The sequence below is a fragment of the Ranitomeya variabilis genome, chromosome 3 (genome assembly GCF_051348905.1).
Source record: "Ranitomeya variabilis isolate aRanVar5 chromosome 3, aRanVar5.hap1, whole genome shotgun sequence".
In the NCBI taxonomy this organism is placed as follows: domain Eukaryota; kingdom Metazoa; phylum Chordata; class Amphibia; order Anura; family Dendrobatidae; genus Ranitomeya; species Ranitomeya variabilis.
In genome coordinates, this window is record NC_135234.1 from 446,064,258 (window position 1) to 446,078,028 (window position 13,771).

Below are 13,771 nucleotides of genomic sequence, written 5' to 3' on the forward strand. Positions count from 1 at the left end.
TTTTGTTGTGTATTTGGTGCAGTTTTTTTTCTCTTTGTCCATGCTAATGTCCTTGGATTTTCAGCAGCAAAAACGCAGCAAATAATGATACCTGCGTTTTTGTTGCGTATTTGCTGCGTTTTTTTTCAACACCCATTCAAGTCAATTGGTGAAAAAATGCAGCAAAAACGCTGGAAGAAGTGACATGCTCTATGTCCAAGAAACGCAGCAAAGCACAAAATACTGATCAAACAAAAAAACAATTTGTGTGCATGAGATTTCTGAAAACTCCTAGGCTTTGCTGGTATTGTAAAAAGCAGCTGAAAATTAGCATAAAAAAGCAGCAAAAACGCCCTGTGTGAACTTACCCTAAATGTTTTGGAATTGCCTAGTCAAAGCCCAGACCTTAGTCAAATTAAGAATCTGTGGTCATACTTGAAGATTGCTGTTCACCAAAGGAAGCCATCTAACTTGAAGGAGCTGTAGCAGTTTTGCCTTGAGGAATGGGCAAAAATCCCAGTAACAAGATGTGGAAAGCTCAGAGAGACTTATCCATAGTGATTTGCAGCTGTAATTGCCACAAAAGGTGGCTCGTCAACGTACTGACTTTAGGGAGGTGAATAGTTACGCACAATGAGAATCAGTTATTTTGTCTTATTTGTTGTTTGATTCACAATAAAAACTAAATGTTCACTGTTGTAGGCAAGTTCTTTACATGAATTGCTGTAAACCCTCAAACCAGTGAAATTCAAGATTGTGAGGTAGCAAAACACGAAAAATGCCAAGGGGGTAAATACTTTTGCAAATCATTGTATGCTCACCGCCAGTGCCATTCCAGCAGTGTCGCCACTGGCTCTCCCTGGGCTCACATAACAATGATATGTCACGTGGTCCCTGTGGCCCATCAGGACTGACTTCACTCTCCTCTTGAACAAATCAAGACATCCAAGGAAGCCACTGCTCCCACTTCTTTTGGATGGCTATTCCGTCCATAGGAGAGGAGAGTGAAGCCAGCCCTCAATGGCCACAGGGATGGTGTGACAACTAGTGCCTACACCGATTGAACAGTCCCCGCACCATAGGGGAGTATAGGTGTTATTATTTTACTGGGTGGTAACACTGGGATTGAGAATGGCTTGTCTGAAAAGTGGATAACCCCTTTAACAGATTTATTTTCTAAAATACAATTAGCATATTTATAGGATAGTCAGCACATCAATATAATCCATATTTGGAAAACTGAAGCATACACTCACTGTCCTGCTGTCAGTGTATGGTTTTATTTTTCATTATATTCTTACAGAATGAAAATCTACAATATTATTGTCTAAGGGGTACTTCCTTCTTTCTGTCTGTCTGTCTGTCACGGATATTCATTGGTCGCGGCCTCTGTCTGTCATGGAATCCAAGTCGCTGATTGGTCTCGCCAGCTGCCTGTCATGGCTGCCGCGACCAATCAGCGACGGCCACAGTCCGATTAGTCCCTCCCTACTCCCCTGCAGTCAGTGCCCGGCGCCCGCTCCATACTCCCCGCAGTCACCGCTCACACAGGGTTAATGCCAGCGGTAACGGACCACGTTATTCCGCGGGTAACTCACTCCGTTACCGCCACTATTAACCCTGTGTTATCAAGTTTGTACTATTGATGCTGCCTATGCAGCGTCAATAGTAAAAAACATCTAATGTTAAAAATAATTTAAAAAAAAATAAAATCATTATATACTCCCCTTCCACCACCTTTCCTGCTCCTCGCGACGCTCCAGTGACCGCTCCATGCAAGCGGCAGGTTCCGGTGGCAAGGATGGTATGCGAGGACCTCCCATGACGTCACGGTCATGTGACCGCGACATCATCACAGGTCCTGCGCGCCTGTGCGAGAAGAACCTGCCATGACGTCACGGTCATGTGACCGCGACGTCATCGCAGGTCCTGCGCTCATACCAACCCTGGGACCGACAGGACTACAAGGGGCCCTTGGAAGGTGAGTATATGTTTATTTTTTAACCTGTGACATACGTGGCTGGGCAGTATACTACGTGGCTCTGTGCTGTATACTACGTCGCTGTGCAATATACTACGTGGCTCTGTGCTGTATACTACGTAACTGGGCAATATACTACGTGGCTCTGTGCTGTATACTACGTCGCTGGCAATATACTACGTGGCTCTGTGCTGTATACTACGTAACTGGGCAATATACTACGTAACTGGGCAATATACTACGTAACTGGGCAATATACTACGTGGCTGGGCAATATACTACGTGGGTTGTGCAATATACTACGTGACTGGGCAATATACTATGTGGCTGGGCAATATACCACGTGGACATGCATATTCTAGAATACCCGATGCGTTAGAATCGGGCCACCATCTAGTAAAACATAATTACCAGTATCATGTGTTGTTTACTTCTCTTTTCAGCTGTCCTAATGTGTCTGTTTTTGTCAATAATTGTACTTAATTTAACAATATTCATTTTTTTTATAAACCTTTGTATTTGTGCCATTCCTCTGTTGTTCCTCCTATTCATTACTGATCAGTCGTTTCAGGCAATGTGTAGATGGAACAACAGAAACTGCACAATGAGGAGTTGTAAGATAAATGCTGCATAATTTCTTTTTTTTATGAATGGCTAACTTATTTTCCTTAGTGGACATGTCAGGAGTGGTAATATGTTCTCTTTAATTGCCCATTGTACATGGATCGTCATGATCAGCAGGATTTTTTTTCTTAGACTTTCAAGCTAGTCTAATGGATGGGTTGTTAAACCTTTCTATTTGTGCTTGTACAGATTCTGTCTATAATGCTGTATTCATCCAAGAAAGAAACAAAACCTGTGCCCAACCTTGATCATTCAGATTCTGAAAAACCGCCCCAAGACAAAGATTTGGAGTCACCCTCTGGTAACACAATGCAGAAGAAAATTAATCCATTGGAAGACCTTGATGAAGCTACAATGATCTGTTTTCAGGTAAAATCATGCAAGCCCGTTAAATGTATGAAGTGTTCTTTTGCAGTCTAATAATGGAGTGGGAACAGAAGCTCTTACTGGATGCTTTCCACATAATTCCACTTTTTTTCCTTGTATAGCCACTTTCTAGTTTGGCTGGGTTGTCATAATGATGGTGTGATCTCTCCCAAAAGCATAATTAAGAAAGTGCTATTCCAACCTAGAGTTCCTTTTTTGGATGTCCTCTGCTCTGCCATAGTGAGCTGCCCAGCAATATGAGAGTAAAAAACATTGGCTATAATAATATATTAAATAGGAATTAGGGACCACTTCCTTTCTTTTCAATCAAAACTTTGATTTTTAGAACATATTATGCCTTAAAAATTAACCAACTATATGAGGCTCCGTTGAGAGAAAAATGAATGTCGGTGGGACTGACCTGACTTTTTTTCCACCCTTCTGACCAGTTAAAAAGAACTGTTTGCAACTCCATTTTGGTTGGATTAGATTGTACCCAGGGTGTAGTGTGCTAAAAGTGAAGGTCAGACGCCGAGCCTCCCAGAATCTATTACTGGGAGGGATGGAAGATAAACGGCAGTGTGCATAAAGATTGCACCTGAATATGTAAAAAATACATATTTTTTTTCCCTGGTAGAAGATTTTGATGCTTCAAAGGGGATCTAACATCTGGCCACAATTGGCCAGGTTTTGGTCTTATTTTATTTTCACTTTTCCCCCTGAGTATTTAATTTTTTTTCTTTTTTAGATCTGCCATACGGTTTCCGGGATATTTCCACTTTTTATTTAGTGCTCATTTTTATGGTCTTTATTGAGGGGGCGTGGCTCACAAGATTTTTCTTGGGGCGTGTCTTTAGCCTACTCTGCAAAATTACCCTGTGAGCCACGCCCCCTTGTAAAGACCTTCAAAATCAGCACTAAATATAGAGGCCCATATCTGTGCAACTGTAGGGTGGATTCAAATAAAATGAAAATGAGAATACTCAAGGGTATACACAAGTGTTTATCCGTTTTTGTTTTATGTACTAGTTTCTCCACAAGTCAGCTGTCTAAAAGACGGCGTGGGATCATATAACAAAAATGTAATGTTTTATCATTCTTGCTCTCTATGGCTTTCTGAAGCAATTTAACCGTATGTACCACCCTCAGGTACTTCACGAGACTCAAAACGTACCATTACATATCCTTCGTGCCATATATGAGATGGAAATGAAGAATATAGACTCCTTCCTTGAAAAAATGCACAAAAGGTATTATTTTTGTTTTTCATGTGGCTATCTGCTACTGTTCATGATTTTACTACCCTTTATTTTGTAAAAGGATCTTTTTGTTGTAATTTTGGTGTGTAATCTGCCAGCAAACATAATGTTATAAAAAAGCCCAAGTTTATTCTAATGAAACAATTCACTTTTGTGTATTTCTCAAAGGTTCGATGAAAAATCTGTTGTGGTTGATGAAAAAGTCAGAAAGTTGGCCCAAAAATGGCAGCCCTATAAGTCTGACAAAACAGAGCAGCCGCTCTCACTTGTGATGGACACAGATATTATTATTCCGCCATGCATTGTATGTATATTGGTTTGACTTATATTGTACATATGACATATGTCCTAACCTTAGAAATCTGCATCTATTGTTTTTACCAGTTTTAGAGGAAATCATCTTTGTTTTAACCACTTCCTGCTGCACTATTGTATTTTTCCCCTGACTCTTCGAAGAGCCATAACTTTTTCATTCTTCTGTTGAAATGGCCACACGAGGGCTTGTTTTTTGTTTTTTGGGGTTTTTTTGCAGGACAAGTTGTAGTTTTGATTGACCATGCAATGACAGTGCAATCAAATGGTTTTAAAAAAACCTGTCAATGTTTTTTTGTCTTGCTTTTATAGTGTAAACTGGAAACTTAAATCTTCATATCAGTACAACTACTGCAATACCAAGCACGCATTTTAATTTTTTTTTTTTTTTTAGTTTTAGTCGCACAAGAAATTGGATTGTCTCACCATAGATCATATGAGGGCTTGTATTTTTGCAGCAAACTCACTACTTCATTCCATTTTGGAGTTCACATAATGTATTGATCGCATTTTTTTATGGATTTTTTTTTTTTTTTTTTTTTTAAGAGATTACCAAAAAATGGCAATTCTCGTGTTTATATATTATACTCGGCATTTATTTTGTTTCTGCGTTAAAAAAAAAAATTAATATTTTGTTAGATCAGACTTCAGTGGATGTGGCGATTGGAAATGTTTATTTTTATTTATGCCTTCAATTTTGAAAGGGGAGACGCCGAATAATGCAAATGTTTGTTTTTTGTTTTAAATATTTTTTAAACCAAAATCGAAGATGAGCTAAGCCCACCAGCATCAGGGGCTTACCTACAGCATTCTGGAATACTGTAGATAAGCCCCCGATGTATCCTGAAAGATGAGAAAAAGAGGTTAGATTATACTCACCCAGGGGCTGTCCCGGTACGATGGGCATCGCGGTCCGGCGTCTCCCATCTTCTTACAATGACGTCCTCTTCTACAAGCAAAGTACTGCAGTGCGCAGGTGCTGGGCCTCTCTGACCTTTCCCGATGCCTGCGCACTGCAGTACTTTGCTCTGCCCTCCACAGGAGAGACAAAGTATGCCTGCGCCGGAGCCGCAGCGTGAATACAAGAAGAGGACGTCATCCTATGAAGATGGGAGGCCCCGGACCGGACCACGGCACCCATCGGATCGGACCGCCCCCCCAGGTGAGTATAATATAACCTCTTTCTCCTACGCCTTCTCATCTTTCAGGATACATCGGGGCTTATCTACAGCATTACAGAATGCTGTAGATAAGCCCCTGATGCCGGTGGGCTTAGCTCATCTTCGATTTTGGGGGTGACAGGTTCCCTTTAAACCATCAATTGTCTGATGACTTGTTCGATATGCTGTAATAGCTCATCTTTGCAGTATATAGCTTAAATGATGGTCTCCTATGAAGCCCAGCCTGTGGGACTGTGGTGAAGTACGAACATATTAACCATGGAGGCTACAAATCTGCACCCTATAATCGCTTCTCCTGTCGGAGGCAAATTAAATAAGGGGTTAACAATTGCTTCTGAGCCCACCCAATAGATCGGCACCGAGCATGTATTGTAAATCTACATCTCACATTGAAAATGGGCTTAAACCGAAATTTGTGCACACTCCGTTCATCATTACACACAATGCACACAGTACATGTGATAAAATGGGCATTCTCTAGCTCAAGAAAAGCTCATGCTTTTTTTTTTTTTCAATGAAATATCTAAGCAATTAAATTTCTTCAAAGGAGAAACAATGTATAAAAAGCTTTGCTTCCTACTCCTGCAATTTTAAAGCACCTACACATTTCTGAACTGAAAAACAAAACCGCTCTTGTCAAGCTTGAAACTCTCTATCTTGCAGCCAACACCTACGCAGTGTGAAAAAGCCAAAGAGGAGTCCAACCCAGTCACTCAAAAACTTATCGTAACCAGTGAAAGTGAACTTCAGCTCAATTATGCCAAGCAGCGGCGCACCAAGAGCTCTGTTCTTCTCCGCAAGGAGCTTGACTCGCGCAGCAAAATAGCAGTGCGGGATTACTTGTACCAGGTGAATGAGGCTACAGTTGTTATATATGCCCGTCATGTCCTGGCATCCTTGCTGGCGGAATGGCCTGATGGTGTGCCACTCAATGAAGACATCCTGGAGCTAAGTGGAGCGGCACATATCACCTACATCCTAAACATGTTAATGCACCTAGAAGAGAAGCAACTATGGGAGAAGGTAATGCAATTTTTCAGAGCTTGAGGCGCTTGTTTGGCATATTTACAATTGCAACGATTTCTGTCTGTACGTAAGCCAACTCAGTCAATAAGGTTCTTTTAGGGTTTTTCTTTTTTACTTTATCCTATACCTCAGCATTTGACTTATTTCTCTTAGGACTGAATTGTACTGTTCCTCTAGCTGGAAACGTATGGTTAAATTGATAATTGAACATTATCAGTCTCTTTTGACAGTAGATAACCAGTGTCAATGCACATTCTGACCTTACAGAGAGTGTCCCATGGTCTAATGACCTGTCCCCTGGCAAGCAGAATGGTAACACCCAGTGTCGGTCAACTTTTCTAAGCTTTTAATGTTCTGCATAAACAATTTTCGACGGATCTGGCGAAAGACAGATGAAACGTGAGGCCATCCATCAAAATCAGTCGCTAATATAAGTCTATGAGAAAAAAAACGGATCCGGCAGCAACTTTTGCCGGATCCTTTCTTTTCAAAATTCGCCGGATTGTGACTAACGGCAAAAAACTGATGTGTGAAAGGGGCCTAAGAATTAAACAACATTGTTAAATTCCTGGTATTCTTTCTTGTTCCTAATAGTAGGTTCCGTTAAAGGATTAGATTTACCATTGTAGTCAGAAATTAGAATCATGCTACTCTTGAACACATAAAGACAGTGTTTGTCCCAGTAAAATGGCTACATCTGATGTGCAGCCTTAGTCATTAGTTGTTGCAAAGATGTACAAATCCTGTCCATGTTAATTGCAGCCTATGTATTGCTCCTGGAAGCATTTGTGACTCCAAGGTCACAGCTGTAAGCAATGTTGTCAGAGTTTCACGCCATTTTTACTGGTGCACCAAAAAATATACAAAAACGAAACCAAAATGGATTTTGCTGGGAAATATGTTAAGGTACAGACTTTCCAGGGTATTGACTTGTATATAAGGCAAAATAATTAACCCCAGACCAAAATGTTCCTCCACCACTTGGGCTATGTTCACACGTAGCGTTTTTGATGCGTTTTTCAACGTTAACATTGCTTTCAACCAATACAAATGCATTCACTGGGAAATGTGATTGTAACATTTAACACCCCTAGCTGGCCATGTGGTGTGTGACACATAAGGAGATGCATCTTGTTTCATTTATGAAGGAGGGACTCTTAAAGTCATAAAGCCTATTTTTAGAGCGGCATCAGGCGGCATTAATATTCTTAAAGGGCCATTATTAAACAGTTGGTCTCCTAAATGTTGCATTGAATGCAAGGCCTGCCCTGCTATCAAGTCATATGCACCCCAATAAGCCTTTGAACCCAGGTATTGGATGGCCACAGGAAAACCCACTTCACGTTCTTCAGTTGGTCCTGCCATACTGTTTCCTTATGCATTGAATGCAAGGGCTGCCTTGACCCAAATTTACACGCACCCCAATTCCCCCTTGCAAGAAACATGGAGTAAGGCCTCATAAAAAACTCTCCCATTACAAAGGAGCGGGTCTCCTAGACTCGTAATGCCCATACACTAAGTGCATGGGCTGACAAACATTTCCTCATGGGGGGTACATTTTTAAAAAATATATAATGGGGATCATAGACACCTTGCCAAAAAATTGATCGTATTGTGTTCCATGCTGATTGTATCAGCATGGAACACGTGAACCCTGGTGATCTAGTGGTGGAAAATGATAAGAGGTGGAGGAAGGCCTCATTAAAACCTAGGCCCAATTTAAAGGAGCGGGTCTCCTAGACTTGTAAGTGTATGGGCTGACAAACATTTCCCCAAGAGGGATACATTTTTAAAAAATATTCTATGGGCATCATAGACACCCTTGCCAAAAATTGGACTGCCTGTAGCGGCACAGAAGACGTTAAGCCTGGTGATCTAGTGGTGGAGAATGATGAGACATTGCTGAAGGCCTCATGAAAAAATAGGCACAATGTAAAGGAGTGTGTCTCCTAGAATTGTAATGCCCATACATGCAGTGCATGGGCTGACAAACATTTCCCCAAGGGGGATACATTTTTAAAAAAATATACCATAGGCATCATAGACACCCTTGCCAAAAACTGGACTGCCTGTAGCGGCACAGAAGACGTTAAACCTGCTGATCTAGTGGTGGAGAATAAGGAGACATAAAGATAAATCATACTGAAATGAAAAAAATAAATAAAGGATGTGAATCCACCGATGAAAGTAAATAACAAAAGGGAGGGGCAAACACAGGTTCATATATATGGTGCCACATTGTGTCCAACGAGATAGGTTTGTCCCTAACAGCTCAGAGACAGGGATATAAAAAAAATATATATATATATATATATATATATATATATATATATATATATATATATATATACCGTATATACTCGAGTATAAGCCGACCCGAGTATAAGCCGACCCCCCTAATTTTGCCACAAAAAACTGGGAAAACTTAATGACTCGAGTATAAGCCTAGGGTGGGAAATGCAGCAGCTACCGGTAAATTTCAAAAGTAAAAATAGATACCAATAAAAGTAAAATTAATTGAGACATCAGTAGGTTAAGTGTTTTTGAATATCCATATTGAATCAGGAGCCCCATATAATGCTCCATACAGTTCATGATGAGCCCATAAGATGCTCCATACAAAATACGTCCCATAAAGTTTGATGGGCCCCATAAGATGCTCCATATTAAAATATGCCCCATATAATCCTGCATAAAAGTTAATAATGGCCCCATAAGATGCTCCATAGAGATATTTGCCCAATATAATGCTGCACAAATGTTGATTATGGCCCCATAAGATGCTCCATAGAGATATTTGCCCAATATAATGCTGCACAAATGTTGATTATGGCCCCATAAGATGCTCCATAGAGATAGTTGCCCCATATAATCCTGCATAAACGTTGATTATGGCCCCATAAGATGCTCCATACAGACACTTGCCCCATTTGCTGTTGCTGCGATAAAAAAGAAAAAATCACATACTCGCCTCTCGTCGCTCAGGCCCCCGGCACTTTAAATATTCACCTTTCCTCTTTCTGGCCTCTGCTCCATCTTCAGCGTCTTCTGCACTGACGTTCAGGCAGAGGGCACGCACTAACCACGTCACCGCACCATCTGACCTGAGCGTCACTGCGGAAGACGGAGCGGCGGCTGGAACGAGGACAGGTGAATATCGCGCAGCGCTCCCCCTCCCCATTATACTCACCTGCTCCTGGTGTGGTGCAGTCCCTGGTTCCCCGGCGCCGCAGCTTCTTCCTGTATTGAGCGGTCACATGGTACTGCTCATTACTGTAATGAATATGCGGCTCCACCCCTTTTAGGGGTTGGAGCCCCATATGCATTACTGTAATGAGCGGTACCATGTGACCGCTCAGTACAGGAAGAAGCTGAGGCGCCGGGAGAACCAGGGACCTGCAGGGACCACGCCAGGAGCAGGTGAGTATTATTTGACAGTCCCCGCTTCCCCTCCCCTGCTGACCCCTGGATATGACTCGAGTATAAGCCGAGAGGGGGACTTTCATCTCTGCTTACACTCGAGTATATACGGTAATAGTATTTCAATATTTTCTTATTGTAGAGGCATACACTGGGTCATAAAAGGATGGTGCAGAGATATTAAAACTGGAATATATAAGAAGAAATGGAAACAATATACTTACATCTCATTTTGATGACAATTCCCACTGAGGGAGTTTATTTTGGTTTCTAATTGGTAACAGGCATCAGAAAAACACCCTTGCACAAAAATTGAGTGACTTTTGCATCACGGAATGCGTTCACCCTGGTGTTGTACTGGTTGTGGAGGATGAGGAGGAGGATAACACCGAACAGAAAAATCAGGAAGCGGATACCTATGTGTGGTTGGGGAGAGGTGCATGACAATACACCTCCACAAAAAAGACAATGTATTTGAGGTTATCTTTCGTTGTTTTCACTCAGTAGTGTACAGAAGTCTTTCCCAATCCAGCCCTTGTTCATTTTTATAAGAGTCAGCCTGTCAGTATTTTTAGTTGACAGACGGATGCGCTTATCTGTTATAATTCCACCAGCGGCACTAAAAACCTGCTCTGACAGAACGCTAGCAGCAAGGCAGGCCAGGACCTCCAAGGCGTAGAGAGCCAGTTCATGCCACGTGTCCATCTTGGATACCCAATAATTAAAAGGCACGGAGGAATCCCGGAGGACTTTTGTACGATCAGCAAGATACTCTCTCACCATCTTCCCAAACATTGCACTTTTTGTGACAGCACCCCTTTCCTCTGTGCCGGCACAATGGGAGCGTCTGAGAAAACTGTCCCAGAACTTTGCCATTGTTCCCCTGCCCGAGGTGGATTGTACTTCTGTCTCTCTCGCTTGGACTCCTTGGTTGTACAACAAACTCTGACGTCTGCTGCCAGCGTTCTCACGTGGGAATTTTTAAGTAATTCCACTGCAAGGGCCCTCTGGTACTGCAACATTTTAGTACACCTCTCTGCCTCTGGCAGAAGAGATTGAAAGTTCTCCTTGTAGCCTGGGTCTAGAAGTGTCACCAACCAGTAATGAGTGTCACTAAAAAATTTTATAATGTGAGGGTCACGTGAAACGCAGCGCAACATAAAGTCAGCCATGCGTGCCAGACTGCTAGCAGGCAAGACTTCCGTGTCCTCACCAAAAGGACGACTGACCATGCTGTCCTCCTCCTCCACCCTGTCCTTAGGCCATCCCCGCTGAACAGACGGTATGACAGCTGTGCTTGTAGTAGCGTCTATAGTGCGTGAAAGTAGCTCCTGTACTTCCTCCTCATTGCCTACCAATCCACTTTGGGAAGACATGAGGCTGGGCTTAATGTAATCCCCCTGTATGGTTACTTGCTCCATGTCCTCGTGCTCTGCCTGCAATGGATCCTCTTTAATTGTGAGCAGAGAGGTTTTCAGAATGCTGAGAAATGGGATGTTGATGCTAATTATGGCGTCATCGCCGCTCACCGTCTTGGTGCAGTCCTCAAAGTTTTGGAGGATGTTACATATGTCTGACATCCATGTCCACTCCTGAGGTCTTATGTGTGGAGTCTGAACTGTATATCGATGGCCTTGTTGATGTTGGTAGTCAACAACTGCCCTCTTCTGCTCACAAATCCTTTCCAACATATGCAGTGTAGAGTTCCAATGCGTGGGGACATCACACACCAGTCGGTGAGCCGGAAGCTGTAAACGCTGCTGAAGCACGGCAAGGGCAGCTGAAGCTGTAGCTGACTTCCTAAAATGGTCCGATGGACGGCGTACTTTCACTAGCAGCTCCGGGTAGCTTTTCAGAAAATGTTGAACCACGATGTTAAGCACATGGGCCAGGCAAGGTACGTGTGTGAGCTCACCTTGCCTTAGAGCAGTGTTCCCCAACTCCGGTCCTCAAGAGCCACCAACAGGTCTTGTTTTGAGGATTTCCTTAGTATTGCACAGCTCATTGAATGCTTGCTGTCCAGGTGATGCAATTATCACCTGTGCAATACTAAGGAAATCCTGAAATCATGACCTGTTGGTGGCTCTTGAGGACCGGACTTGGGGAACCCTGCCTTAGAGCCATTGTCACACACAACCATGCCTGGCTGTAGGTTCAGCGGTGTCATCCAAATATGACTGCACTGTCCACAACTCTTCTGCATTGTACAGTTTGTCACCTATGCAGATTAGCTTCAGCACAGCCTGTTGCCGCTTGGCTGAGGCAGTGCTTCTGACTGATCTGTTGAACTCAGAGATGGAGGCTGAGGAGGAGGTGTAAGAGCTGTAGACTGTGGGGGCAACCCTGATTGACGTAGGGCCCGCAATCCTCGGCGTGGGGAGGATGTGTTCATCCCAAGGTCCGACTGGGTCCCGGCTTCCACTCTAACCCAGTGTGCCGTCAGTGAGATGTACCGTCCCTGCCCACAAGCACTTGTCCACGTGTCCGTGGTTAGGTGGACTTTCCCAGTAACAGCATTGTTGAGGGCATGGGTAATGTTGTGGGAAACATGCTGGTGTAATGCCGGTGCGGCACACCAGGAGAAATCGTGGCGACTGGGGACCGAGTACCTTGGGACGGCCGCCGCCATCAGGTTGCGGAAAACGTCCATCTCGATGAGCCTAAAAGGCAACATTTCGAGGGCAAGCAGAAGAGAAATGTTACAATTTAGGACTGTGGCCTGTGGGACGTTGGCTGGGTATTTTTGCTTGCGTTCCAATGACTGGGGTATAGACGACTGAAGGCTGTGCTGGAACTAGGATGTGGATGGGCTTGATGATGGTGTTGCTTGACTGTGGGCAACAACAGGTGCAGGGCCCGAGGCATCTTCACATGCACTGTGGACTGGGGATTGGCTTCTACGCGAAACAGTGGAAGAAGTGGTGTCACCTGCAGACAGTGTTCCTGGAGCCTGTTGTTTGGCTCTTGAAACACTTTCCCACCATCGCCTTCGTGTGACCGTGGCTGGTCAAAGCTTTGAGCATCGCTACATGCGATCTCATCTGGCCCCACTTCAAGTTGACCGGCCAAGAGTCCGGAATCTTGAAATGGAAAACTGAACAGCTCTTCAGAGTGTCCAAGTGTGTGATCAGTTGTTTCAAAGCACTCGGCATGGTGGGAGGAAGGAGGATCAGGGTGAGGAATATCCGGTCCACACTCACGGCTACTCAGACTTGACCGTGTGGAAGACGTGGTGATGGCAGCGGCTAAGTGACTGGAAGCATTATCCGCTATCCAACCAACAACTGTTTCACACTGTGCTGGCTTCAATAGTGGTGTGCTGCGAAGCCCCTAGAAACTGGGACGGGAAGGTCAAGTGAGAAGATGTGGGTCTTTGCTGTGGCCCACTTTCAGCTTGGCCACGGCCTCGTCCTTTGCATGCACCATCAGCATCACGTCCACTTCCCCGTCCCTTGCCTTGCCCATTTTAAATGGACTACTGAAATATTTCAAAAGTTCAACACAAATGTATTTATTTGGAGCAAAATTATATCTGATCGATATGCCTTCAAAGCTACGATTTTTCCACCACAGATACAACAGGCCGCAGCCACAGATAACAGACTGTATAATTATTTTTTCTG

The 13,771-nt window shown here is 43.4% G+C and overlaps 1 protein-coding gene across 1 annotated transcript in view; it reads left to right on the forward strand.

The window, feature by feature from the left end:
* The window catches only part of ZZEF1 (zinc finger ZZ-type and EF-hand domain containing 1), a 289,900-nt gene that overhangs the window by 255,316 nt on the left and 20,813 nt on the right, over positions 1 to 13,771 (forward strand). Inside the window, exons 45-48 of the mRNA XM_077296491.1 lie at positions 2,774 to 2,953; positions 4,100 to 4,200; positions 4,378 to 4,513; positions 6,366 to 6,725. Coding sequence (XP_077152606.1) covers positions 2,774 to 2,953; positions 4,100 to 4,200; positions 4,378 to 4,513; positions 6,366 to 6,725 — 777 coding nt within the window. The remainder of the gene's footprint in view (positions 1 to 2,773; positions 2,954 to 4,099; positions 4,201 to 4,377; positions 4,514 to 6,365; positions 6,726 to 13,771) is intronic.